Source organism: Montipora capricornis, chromosome 12 (genome assembly GCF_036669925.1).
Source record: "Montipora capricornis isolate CH-2021 chromosome 12, ASM3666992v2, whole genome shotgun sequence".
Taxonomy (NCBI): Eukaryota; Metazoa; Cnidaria; class Anthozoa; order Scleractinia; family Acroporidae; genus Montipora; species Montipora capricornis.
In genome coordinates this window covers 17291786-17304339 of record NC_090894.1, presented here as the reverse complement: position 1 = coordinate 17304339, position 12554 = coordinate 17291786, and the positions used below count along the sequence as shown (strand labels likewise).

Genomic DNA, 12554 nt, shown 5'->3' with positions numbered 1-12554 from the left:
GGGCTAAATCGCCATTATTTTATTTAAAAATGTTATTCCTGATTTTTCTTCACAGTCTGTTGACGTTGATTGGCCACCCAGAAAAGAAGAGAACAGCGATCGACTTGGAAAATGCACATGACGTTGTTTCGCACTTTTTCGGCCTCCAATCATAGATTCATTTGGATAAGTAGCTGAGGAAGAATGAGGCCTTTATTTTTGTATATTGTTCCTCAAATATGGACGTCTAAAGCCCGGTTTACACTACAGAAATTTTTTGGCACGGTTCGGGTGAAATTGGCACGGGTCGCAAAAAAAAGGATTCGGCTCGGATAAAATTTGCAGTGTAAACAACCTGTCAGTACCAAATTTCATCCGTGCCGAGCCAAAATTCTTACCCGTGTTGGGACCTTCGGCGAGGTAGTCCGAGCACGGGTGAAAATGGTACGGGTGCTGAAAAACTGGGCACGGTTCGGATAGAACAAGTAGTGTAAACACTTTAAAGGGCCAAATTTGAGCCTTAATTCATATAGGCTAGCGGTTTTTTTGCGTATATTTCAAGATGGCTGCTCATTCTCCACCAAAATCACGCGGACGTTCTTGATTATAATTGAAATGCGCATGTCTACAAGAGAAGTTAGCCGGGCCCAAAAATTTTGGCACGGTATTTTTGATAGGATAAGAATGGTGTAGTGTAAACAAAGTTTGCCGAGCTCTTTTTAGGCACCCGTGCCAATTTCACACGAGCCGTGCCGAAAATTTTCTGTAGTGTAAACCGGGCTTAAAATAATCTTAGTTTGACAGACATAGACTGGCTTATGACGATTTCGTAATAACTTTAGTATTTATATCAGTCTCCCACGGAGCCATTCTGTCAAAGATTTCGTTCTTTTTAACTGTTAATTATATTTGAAAATATCCATAAAATGCTTAAAATATACAGTAAAACCCCGGCGAGTAAGAATATTCCATTTTAAAATTTAGCCTAAACAGGTTCTTACATAGATGGTTCTTAAATAGGTTCTTATTTTCTGAAGGAAAAAATCACGTTGTAGATAGCAGAATTTAGGGCTTTTCGGCCTTCGTCCCCCATGCAGCAGCCAGTTTTTCTCTATCCCTTATATAGAATTTTAATAAAGTCATACAGAACTTAAAAGTTCACATAAAAATGACTATAATAAGTAAAATCGAAAGATCACACCAATCTTCAGAACATCAATCAATTGATCTTATTTCCCAAAGTGCACATATTTCTTTAGAAAGGAAGAACCTGTGGCCTCATGGTTAGTGTGCTCGACTCCGGATCGAGTGGTCCGGGTTCGGGTCCTGGACGGGGGACATTGTGTTGTGTTGTTGGGCAAGACACTTTACTCTCGCGGTGCCTCTCTCCACCCAGGTGTTTAAATGGGTACCGGCGAAATGCTTGGGGTAACCCTGCGATGGACTAGCATCCCATCCAGGGGGTAGTAGAAATACTCCTAGTCGCTTCATGCTACGGAAACCGGAGATAAGTGACGGCCTGATGGGCCTTCTGGCTCGTAAGCAGTGACTTTACTTAAAGTGCATATGACACAAAATTTTTTATTAGCTTGTTTAAAAGAGCTTTCAAAATGATGAAGAACGGTGTTTATTTTATTGTCATAGCTCTCTTGGTTGCCAAGTTATTCAAGATTTTGATTTATGCAAATTAGACGACTTGTGACGTCACATAGTGGACACAAAATGATGTAAAATCACAAAAAATTGAATATCTCTGAAGACATTTTCTGTATAGAACTGAAACTTTGTACAGTTCTTATACTCATTACAAAGTTCCATGATATGGCCCACTGTGACGTTTCCATAGCAACACAATGGGCTCCAGGCCCTCTCCATCCAAAGGGTAAAATCAGTTTCCCTCCCCAATAAGGGTTATTTGTTCTTGATGTTCATTCAGTGGGTGTGAGCGAATATGGACATTACACAGCATAAGCATAAGGAAGTCTGTTAGACTCTGAAGCAACAAAGTAGGCATTTTCGATATCGGAAAGGTAGAGGTCTGGTAACGAGTATGTTGCTATGGTGACATCATAATCACTATTTCAATGTGTAGTTTTGGTAGCACATCAACCCTGCAAAATTTCAACCCTCCAGACTTAGTACATGCAAAGATATTCCATATTTTGTGACTTCAAATTTTAGGGTCCACAGGTTCTTGTTTAGAGGGGGTCTAACTCACAAATTTTAGGCTAACAGGTTCTTAAAAAATAGGTTCTTACTCGCGGGGTTTTACTGTACTCATCTTCCAGCTCGAACAGGCCATCCAGAGCCCTTCGATTCTAGAATACCCTGCCACTATTGCATTCTTTTAGCGGCATCGTCTGTTGCTAATCATTCGTATACAGATAAGTGGACGGGTATTCTTGCTGTTTTTCCTAGTTGAGTTACCTATATTTCAGCGTTTGGTTTTGTAAGTTTAAAGATTTTGTAACGTAAGTATGGACGTCAAATGAAATCTAGTTTAACAATCCTAATAAGTTTTGTATTTACATTAATTATCATATTAACTCTCATTTATATCCGTCACGCAACACGGGCCTTTCACTTAGCTTACCGTTAATTACATAAAGATATTCAGAAATGCATCAAAATATTCATCCTCCTGCTCGACCGCGTCGAGCAAAATGTTGCTAATATTTTGCTGGGTCTGTTTTCCCTTGTATTGTATTTGAGCGGTTGGTTTTGTAAGTCAAGGGATTTGGTATCTAATCACAGGCAGATAACCCTGAGATATTTTGTGAGACGCCAGAACGTAATTCTACGACGATGGACCGCAGATAACTTTACACTTACTGTAAATGTTTGAACGAGTGTACTCCATAGCGGCAGCAATCCAGCCTCAAAGAAGCTCGCCGTGGCTCCCATTACGGTGAAGAGAACTCCAACAAATATAAGAAATCACGGGATATATCAAACATGGTAGAGTTCGAATTTTGCCGAAACCGAAGTCAGTGATGAAGTTTCCCGGTAAATTCTTATCCAAGCATCCTTCACAAGTCTCGTTTTCGTTGTGACAATTGAATGATGGGGGTAAAGCGTCGCAAAATAATAGTGGTGTTAATTGTGGTCATGGCTGGGACATCGCTTTTCAACATATTATTCACGCTTCACACAGCTTCAGAATTATCAAATAAAGACACAGAATCTATTCCACAACATGGTTTTCAAATCCAGAAACAGCAGCTTGAAATCGTTCCCTCTGCATTATATTGGATAAGGCCAGAAAAAGCTTCAGCTTCCTCTGTTGGTAAGCTTAATACAGTTATTCATCGAATAAAATACCAAACTTGATCATAAATTATTTCTTAATTTAGATCTCAAAGATATAAAATGTAATATGTTAGTTTGATGAAAGCAGCTGTTTGGGATGCGGGATTAATTCAGCAGAACTGCAATAGATTAAAACACCACTTAACAAATGCGCGTTACAAGGGAGCTTTAATGCATCAAATACAGATAACAGTGATAGAATGTACGAACAAAAGGAGCTTATGAGAGATCTTTCGTTTTCGTCCACCAGTCTGGCAGTGATGACATAACATGAAACCACCTATCTATATTTTTTCAGGAAAGCAAGTAAATTTATGGCATTTTTAATGTTGTTTAATTTATTATCCAAAAATAAAACATGTATTGGTTTTACATTAACGAGTATTGGATCTTTTTCGAACCGACACGGAAATTTCTAACAGTTTCCCCGGTTTTGTCACTGAGAAGATCTAAGTTGGAGACGGAAAAACGAATAGGCCTGGAAACGAGTCAAGATTTCCCTACCATTTCCCTAAGCAACTCCAAATAGAGGCTGTCAGCTCATTTGAGTTGATTTCCAAAGTAAGATTTAGTGTCACTCTTTATTTTTCTTTCGTTTTAGGAAACAAGTACTTGGAAATTGAGGTTTTATCAAGCAAGGACAACGTGACAGTTACAATAAATGGGAAACTGGTGATTAAAATTTAAAAAATGAACTGTTTGTATTTATTCATCATGGCATTTGCTCCAAAAGAGAGTTGCATAAGGAACTATCCCTTGCTTAAACATAACGATCATCAGATTATTTACATTTTTCCTTCAGTTTTACCTGATGATTGTAAATATGTTCAAAATTTTTTGCCAACGTCGCAGAATAAATGAAACAGGAAAGGCTTTCTGACACTCTTTTCTTTCCTTCCTGCAGCATCGTGATACCTCCGAGATGATATTAAGAGGGATGAATGTCTTGGTTATTAATGAAGTGACGGGCGTTGTGATGTCATCAAGGTGGTACGATACATACGAATCTCAACCTGATAGTGAGTTACTTCTGGATCATTTGCGAGACCTCAAACTTGGTCGGATAATTTGCTTTGCCGTCAAGGTCAGTGAGAGACCGCAACATTAGGGAATTTAAGAAACCACGACGGCTATGGCGACGAAAGCGTCATGTGAAACTATTAGTTTGAGCTGTCCTAAGTGTTTCACGATGTCCACCTTGTTTATGTTGTACGATATTGGCAAAGTATACTTTAACCAGATTGGTACGTACGGATTTGAAGCAAAGAGAGAGAAGGAACGATTCATTGTTGTTTGTCCAAGTTGTCATCAAAACCTGCCATGTGAAAATTGGTCATTTTACGTTGTTGTTTTGACGAGTACGGGAGAGAAATGTATAACAATGCGTGCCCGATCGTGCAGCACGATCATTTCTTCCTCTTTGAAGGACGTTGCCTGCTAATTCAAAGGTATTTTTTTTGAGCGGTTTACTGAATATGCGGGAAAAGCAGATCTTAATAAGTGTTATTAAAACCCAAAAAGAAAATTGGGGGTAACCACGCATTTTTCGAAGATAATTAACCAACAATATTTGTAAAGAGCTTTAAAATACAAAGCAATGTATTGAACCTTAATTACCTCTGAAAAATGCGTGGTTACCCCCAATTTTCTTCTTGGATACCAAGAGCACTTGCTAAGTTGTGTTTTTTCAGCATAGTTTTAAACCGCGCAAAAATATCCCCGTATTAATGAGCACCACCCATAGGAAATCCGAGTATCTCGAAAAGCGCAGAACGTATGCGCAATAACCATGATAGGCACTGTCCTTATCCAATAATATTACTACTTTTTGGCGTTGTCGTTGCCGTAGCCGTCGTCGTTTCTTAAACTCCCTTTTGTGACGACGCCGACGTCGATGAAAACGTCCTTCGCTATTATTCCTCTCGTTCACGTCGTACAATGTGAACGAAGTATCCTAAAAATAGATTGGTACGAGCGGTTTCAGAGTACAAATAGAGAATGAAAGATTAACATTTGTTCGCTCGCGTTATTGTTTTAGTTTTAAAAAAATATCATTAGAGATTTGTTCTGCTTTCAAGTCGGATTAAAGTCATGTTTATTGTTGTTATCGAGTTGGGATGAGCCTTGAATACTGAAATTATTTTTTGTTTTGCGTTCTTACAAAGGATGAGGCTTCTCTTCGCCTTAATGGCGATGTTCGTGCATTCATCAAAAGTCTCGGAAGTACTTATGTTGGTCAAATTAAGTGGAGATCCATGTGGGCATTTGTTGTTCAGCGATTCAAGAATCACGCCATTGTCCACGGAGAAAGTTTACAGCAGGCACCAGGACGTGACAATTGGGGTTCAGCTGTGTATCTACACACTATGGTCAAACAACTGCCTGAGATTTACGTCAAGTGCAGCTGGAGTGATTTACAAGACAATAACCAAAGGAGAGAATTTTGTGAAAAATACGAGGGATATAGCCACGTTTGTAGCTGTAAGTGTTTTCTAAATCAGCGTGGTATCTTGCCCTTTTATCGTTTCGGACCGCACACCGGTGGCTCAGTTGGTTGAGCATTGGGCTGTCGTGCGGGAGGTCGCGGGTTCGAGCCCCGGCCGGATCAACACTCAGGATCTTGAAATAACTGAGGAGAAAGTGCTGCCTTTGTAATTTCATCTGCAAATTGTTAGACTTCCAAGTCTCGGATAAGGACTAAAAACCGTAGCCCCCGTCTCACAAATACCTTCTATGTTTATAAGTTCCCTGTGGGACGTTAAAGAATCCACACACTATTCGATAAGAGTAGGGGATGTAGTCCCCGGTGCTGTGGCTGTCCTGTTCTCTCCAGCAGAAATGGCCGGCTTGGCAGTGTTGTTTTTAAAAAGGCTTACGGTGTATTAGGCCACCTAAGCAGAAACAGCCTTAAGCCAAAAAGGGACTTTGCCGAGTGCTGGAACATGTAGATGTAGATGTTCTTAACTGATTAGTGGTGTTTGTTCGCTTTCCCTGTACTCTTTTACTTTTCCGAACAAATTTGAGCCGTATTCTTGATTGCACTCACGTGATCAGACGACCATGTTGGTGCCAAAACAATAGAAAAATGTAGTTCAAGTTTTGCGTAATAAAAGAGGCAAATTCTCAAAGGGACTTTTTCGCTTTTGTTCTTTCCATCAACATCGCCGCCGTGATGTCAAGTGCAATCAAAGAATAATAGCTGTTGATGTTTGGTAGGAATAGAGCGGTTTTCAAATGAGCGTGGTAAACCCAAAACCAAAGTAATTACTTTGGCCAATCAAAAAGGACGGAGACAATCCAGTAAACCAATCAAAACTCAAAGTAATTACACGTAGCCGACACAAAAGGCGGGAAAATGTGTACGCGCGAGCCACGATTGGTTTTGGTTTCACTTCTGATTGGTTGAAAAAGTGGCGCTAGAACTTTGAACCAATCGCTATGTGAAGTAGGTGCAAAACCAAAGTAATTCGCTAATTACTTTCGACACTCAATTGAAAAGCGCTCTAACCCTTTTAAACGACTTTCCCCAGGTATGAGGATGTACGCAGATTTCAATAGGCGTCACGAAGTGTCCCCTTGCTCTTCTCTTCAACTTCAACATTACTGGTGTCTCAGAATACAGACAAAAGACGTCACACAGTGTCCCCCAAATGCTGCTATTTAAGTGAAGATTAGCTGCTGTATTTACCCAAAGCTAAAAATAACGCTATCCTTTATCCTTACCTTGTTGTTGAAAAAAAGGTAGCAATTGCTTAGACTTAAAAGGGACACTACTTGTCAGATGTCAAAATTGGGCGTGCATCTAATTAGGTGCATTTCTGGACATACGTGGTATGAGGCGGCATGAATCAAATGCCTTCCGGTGCTTCCTTACACCGGAAACATTCTTGACCTTCAGGACACTGCTGAAGAATATCGTAGGTCCGAGAACGATGATTATTTGGTAAAGTGAAGAAAAGCGAAATGAATGTTATGATTCACCTTTTGATTTCGCTCTCACCAGTGTTTGTCAAGGAGATTCCAGGTTGCTATGGCTTCTTTATTTTGTTTATTTTTCTTCGTCACAGGTGATAATCCGTTGTCTCTGGATTTTAATCCGCCTCCATTTCAAGATGGCAGTCGACTTAAGTTACCATTGGCAGTGATGGCAAGCAACAGACCTTTCTACTTACTGCGCATGCTTTTGAGTCTGCGCATGGTAGAAGGGCTGGATACAAGTTTAGTGACAGTGTTTATTGACGGTTTTTTGGACGAACCAGTGTCTGTAGCAAAACTGTTTGGTTTGAACGTTGAGCAGCATGCCGGTTCAGGAAAACTCAATTCAAGGATATCTCAGGTAGCGTCTCATTTTCACGAATCTGCGCCAAATCAGAAACCCATGGCCAGTTGAAAATGTCGGGAGTGGAATTTGTTCTTTTGAATTCAAAATAAAGACAAACTAACTCTTTCAATTTCAAACTGTTCTTAAGACGAATTACGAACCTTTTATGATGGTAATTATTCTACTTTTCATATAAATGGACACGTCTAGTTTTCATGAGGAAGACTTTGCACTTGACCTCACTTTCAAAAAGAGGTTGAACGAAATTTGGAAGTGGCCCATTCTAAACATCCGAAAGTCATACTGGAGTGGCTCTTGTGAATGGGAATTTTAAAACCGAATTGGAGCATGAAATAGTTGGAAGTCGAACTGGCCGTTTAGAAGACGAGTCATTAGGGAGCTTAAGCACGCGCGTTTTTGAGACGCACACGGCAACCGGAAGTGAGGTGTTTTCTCTTTTAGCTTGTCTTCACACAACCACATTTACATTGCTAAGTATCTTTTCTCCATTAGAGATGATTAGTATAAAAATCTGGGAGACACCGCTGTCCTGGCTCGCAAAATGTTCTTTTCCGGTTGCCGCTCGCGTCTCAAAAACGCGCGTGCTTAAGCTCCCTATTGGCCAGGGGTTACTGACATCACAAAAAAAAGAGGATTGTGGGGCCGTTTGTGATTGAGAAATCGAACTGCAGGGATCCCACCGGATGTTTACTTACACAGCGCGTGGTGAAGTTGAGCACGTGACCACCAAGTACAAATCCAGCCAGTAATCAAACCGGAATTTGAAGCTCGTCGTTCATGTGAATGCAAATCCGGTATTCTAACCACTGCACCACATCATGACTCTTTCATTTGACAGAACTGAGGAATTTGTATTCTCGTGTAGTTTTGGTGGAGCTCATGTAGTCTTGCGTTCGCCGTTGATAAAAGAAGGTGGAGCCTTGTTCTTTCTTTTGTGATTTAAGATCGGCTAACCTAAATGACTTGACGCGATAAAAAGAACAAGTGAAATTTCTTTTTCGATTACAGCATTACAAGAGGTCATTGGCTTCTTCGTTTGCGCGGCATCCACTTGCAAACTACCTTGTAATTTTAGAGGAAGACCTTACTATGTCTGTGGATATTCTGAGCTACTTTAAGCAGCTTCTGCCAGTGTTCGAAAACGATAGAAGTGTCTATTGCATATCAGCTTGGAATGATCAGGTACATCCCCTCATTCTATACATACCAGTACTTACCATTAAACTGTAACTACATTGATTATCAAACCCAAAGCTGTCACATATTGACGTGACAGCCGGTTCCCTGTGGGTCACTCTCCAGTACTTAGTAGCCGGTATCGATGCACTCACCAGTTTTGAGAAATAATATGAGGATATGTTTCTTGCCTAATAAAACAACACAGTGGCACCCTTCCTCCCACTTCCCCCCTCCCCCACCGTGTTTATTAACCGCTGCAACACCCTGCCTACATACTAGTATCCCCATGTTATCATCGAAAAAATAGATCCTTTCATTCACTTACTGGGGCGTTCATTTGTAGTCTCCTTTATTCGCAAAGAGGGGTTGTTCTGTTCCCTGCTTCGCTTAAAGTCATCCAAGGAGGACTGATAATAAAGGTGGCTGTTGTTAGTCATAATAAACAGACTATTGTGGAAGTCCAAACAGCAACAAAAACTTTATTGTACCCTAAAAGTATATTAATCATGAATCCATTGGGAACTCGGAAAAATCCGAGCCCCAGATGGGATTCCAACCCACGACCCCTTCGTGATCGGTTGGAGCATCCGACTACAATCTTGGACAGAGGGAAAGCGGGCATTTCTGTTCCATTTTATTCTGTCCAAGATTGTAGATCACGGAGGGTCGTGGGTTCGAATCCTATCTGGTGCTCGGATTTTTACGAGTTCCCAATAGGTTCATGATTAACATTTCATTTCATATGTGTTTATCATTCTAAAATTATATTGCAATAATAAAAGGGAAGATATAAAAAATACAGAAATAACTGACCTCCAGAAATAACCGTATAGAGTTAAAATGCCTGGTGGTCAAGGAAAAGAAATGAAAACGGAAAGAGTGGAAAGAGTGTTCGCAAAAATTTTAAGGCGTCCACGATTGATCGAAAGATTATGCGCATGTGCCTAAGATACCGGATTTTGTAGAACGCCTCTTCATGTTTACTTGTAGGCTCGGCTAAACCACCGCAATCGCCGTTTTCCTCAAAGGATTTCGTATCAGATTTGCTCGTTTGCACACTTTCCTTGCTATTTGTTTCCTCTCTGAAGGGTTACAAGCATCTTTCTAACGATCCAGCCATGCTGTACAGAGTTGAAACAATGCCAGGCTTAGGTTGGTAAGTAAGTTGTCTTGGAACAATCAGTTTTACTTGGTATAAACAGTCTAAAAATGACAATGACATGGCCTTATTTGGGAAGGGAAAATTGGAGGTTTTCGTCGGCTCCGTGGGACTTTTTTTTCTGGTTAAATGCCAGTTAAGGACTCACTTGGCGATGTAAGGTTTGCTCAGAGATTTTGCGACTTGGTAGGTGTTAACCTCAGAAAATGAATGTTGTTTATCCACGACAAATTGGGAATACTCGGGAAAAAAATCCCAATGCTTCCGACAGAAGTCGAAAATTTGACCTTTCAATTACAAACCTATCAAATTTATGTTCTTGTTTCAGGGTTCTCAGTCGAAGATTATTTAAAGACGAATTAGAAAAGAAATGGCCTAAACCTGAACAACCACATGACTGGGACATGTGGATGAGAATGGAATCCAATAAAAAGGGAAGAGAGTGCATTATACCGGACATATCCCGCACTTTCCATTTTGGCGCCAAGGGTCTCAATATAGGAAGTATGATGCAAAAAGTTTATTTTGATACGCATGCGCTTAACACAGTGATGGGTGTGCAGTTTGATGTCAACAAGATGTATAAAGACAACTATGAGAAGGAAATGCTTCATCTGATCAGGTAATTTTCAACAAGAAGGGAGCGGCTTGGCCAATTAGGTATATTAGATTTTGTATGACTATAAGCTCTTTATTTAATCTTACGTTGCTATATACCTGTTTAGATTACTTATAATTTTTGGCTTTTCTTGACAAATACGTCGGCTAATTAAAAAGCAGAAGTTCAATAAGGTAAAGAGGATCAAAGAAAACACGGTATTGGCATCACGGTTTTTGGTACGTTGGCCAATGTTCTCTGAAAACTTGCCATGAAAGTCAATTGGTAAACGTCGACACATGACTTACAAAGCGTATTGTTTCTTTGTAACAACTGGCTGTCAACTCTCTTTCTGCTTCTTTATTCCCCAGATTTTACAATTCTTACACATTCAGTGAATTTTTAGGTAACATTTTCTAGAACGTCGCCGTCAGAGTTTCTACAGTAAACTCCTTTCAATCGTCTGACATATGATAGGAAAGACGAAAACCAAGAGTTACCAAAGGTGAAGTAGGAGTAACCAAAGTTGCTCTTGCTGACCAAATTCTTTTGATATTGAGACGACTTCATTGATTCAAGTCATTTTTTTTTGTGTTTCAGGGAGGCAAAACTTTTGAACCATTCTAAGAGCCCATGTGTAGTCTTAGAGGACTTTGTCCCAAACACGGAAGGGGAGACATACGTGTTCTATATTCAAATGAAAAACCCTTCGGATTTTAAGACGTGGCGAAACATTGCGCGATGCTTTCGGATGTGGGACTTGGACAACAGAGGCTTTCACAAAAGTGCTTGGAGATTTTGGATAAAGAAAAATCATATTCTTACCATCGGATGTCCTGCTTCTATTTACTGCAAAAGCAAACCTAAACATTTAACGCCGATTCATTTGCGAGACAAATTCGCTCGACCGAAGGATCCTATTTAAGTTTCAGTTTTCAGGTGTTTTTCCATGGTAAAAGAAAAGCAAACCAAGCGGTTGATTAATGATAACAAAAAAACTTGACAAACTGATTAAATTCTCCACCAAAACCACGTTATAATTATTAGAACTTTCTGGTCTTGGATCATTTTGGACACTTGTTCTTAAGACATTTTTCTTTCTGTTCATGTGCTAAAGAAAAACCTTCATTCTCATATTCTTTATAATGTCAATATTAACCTCTTTCCAACCGATTGCGAGGGCCGTACTGGGAGATATTGGCCCCAGGTCGTGGCAGTAAAACCGACCAAGGGCCAATATTACCCAGTTCGGTCCTGAGCAAGTGAGGTTGGTAAGTTGCTTATTAAATGGCATCGTTTCTTCGAGCGATGGGACATTTCTCCGCTTGGTGAATGTTCCGTTATCTTCGTCTTCCGTCAGCGAACTTTGAACGGTAACCTTTCAGTTTACAAATAAAACTAAATTTAGCTTACTGTAATTGTACTGTTGTGGTGAAAAAATTAAATTCCGCGTATTTAACCTTCTGTGTTTTGCGCAACTTGAATTTGTCGGGAGAGGGAAAAAATACGGAAATGGGCTGTTTCCGTGGTAATGGTCCGTACTGTAAAATCCCGACCGAAAGCCAGCCAATCAGACTTCTCCATTTAGCCCGAGAATTACTTGCGAAATAATAATTTGAAATATTTACTTTAAACTTGAGATATAGAATAAAATTACTTTTTAAAGTGAAGTTTATCACAGACTTGCCTTAAACTAAAAAAGAACTTGTTGAAACAGTGCGGCGTTGTTACGTTAACTTTATACCTTTCAGTGGTTGAAATCACACTTAATTAACTAGGTTAGGGTCTTACTATGGTAGACACAAGTATTTTGAATGCTTTTTACAGTGTACCATAGTGATGGCACATCAGTCGCGTCTAAAGGGCGGCAGGATGGTGGCAAAGACTTTCGAATCGATATGGTTTTTCTCGCTTTTATGTAAACTTTGTTTCTTTAGCCGGCAGCTGGTATTGTTAAAGTAATCAGAAGGGCAAGATGAAACTTTCTG

The 12554-nt window shown here is 39.9% G+C and overlaps 2 protein-coding genes across 3 annotated transcripts in view; both read left to right on the top strand.

Moving 5' to 3' along the window:
• Positions 1-1009, top strand: part of LOC138026021 (tRNA pseudouridine synthase Pus10-like) — an 11168-nt gene extending 10159 nt beyond the window's left edge. For both annotated transcript variants that reach the window (XM_068873195.1, XM_068873193.1), the window contains exon 20: positions 56-1009. In XM_068873195.1, the coding sequence (XP_068729296.1) occupies positions 56-121 (66 nt within the window). In that variant the 3' untranslated portion in view covers positions 122-1009. The remainder of the gene's footprint in view (positions 1-55) is intronic.
• Positions 1010-1191: 182 nt separating this feature from the next.
• LOC138026020 (protein O-linked-mannose beta-1,2-N-acetylglucosaminyltransferase 1-like) lies at positions 1192-12030 on the top strand. Its single transcript, XM_068873192.1, has 9 exons — positions 1192-3265; positions 3890-3960; positions 4193-4372; positions 5454-5769; positions 7356-7624; positions 8639-8812; positions 9898-9965; positions 10297-10590; positions 11167-12030. The coding sequence occupies exons 1-9, from the start codon at positions 3040-3042 to the stop codon at positions 11489-11491; spliced, it is 1923 nt and encodes a 640-aa protein (XP_068729293.1). The 5' UTR covers positions 1192-3039; the 3' UTR covers positions 11492-12030.
• Positions 12031-12554: the final 524 nt, after the last annotated feature.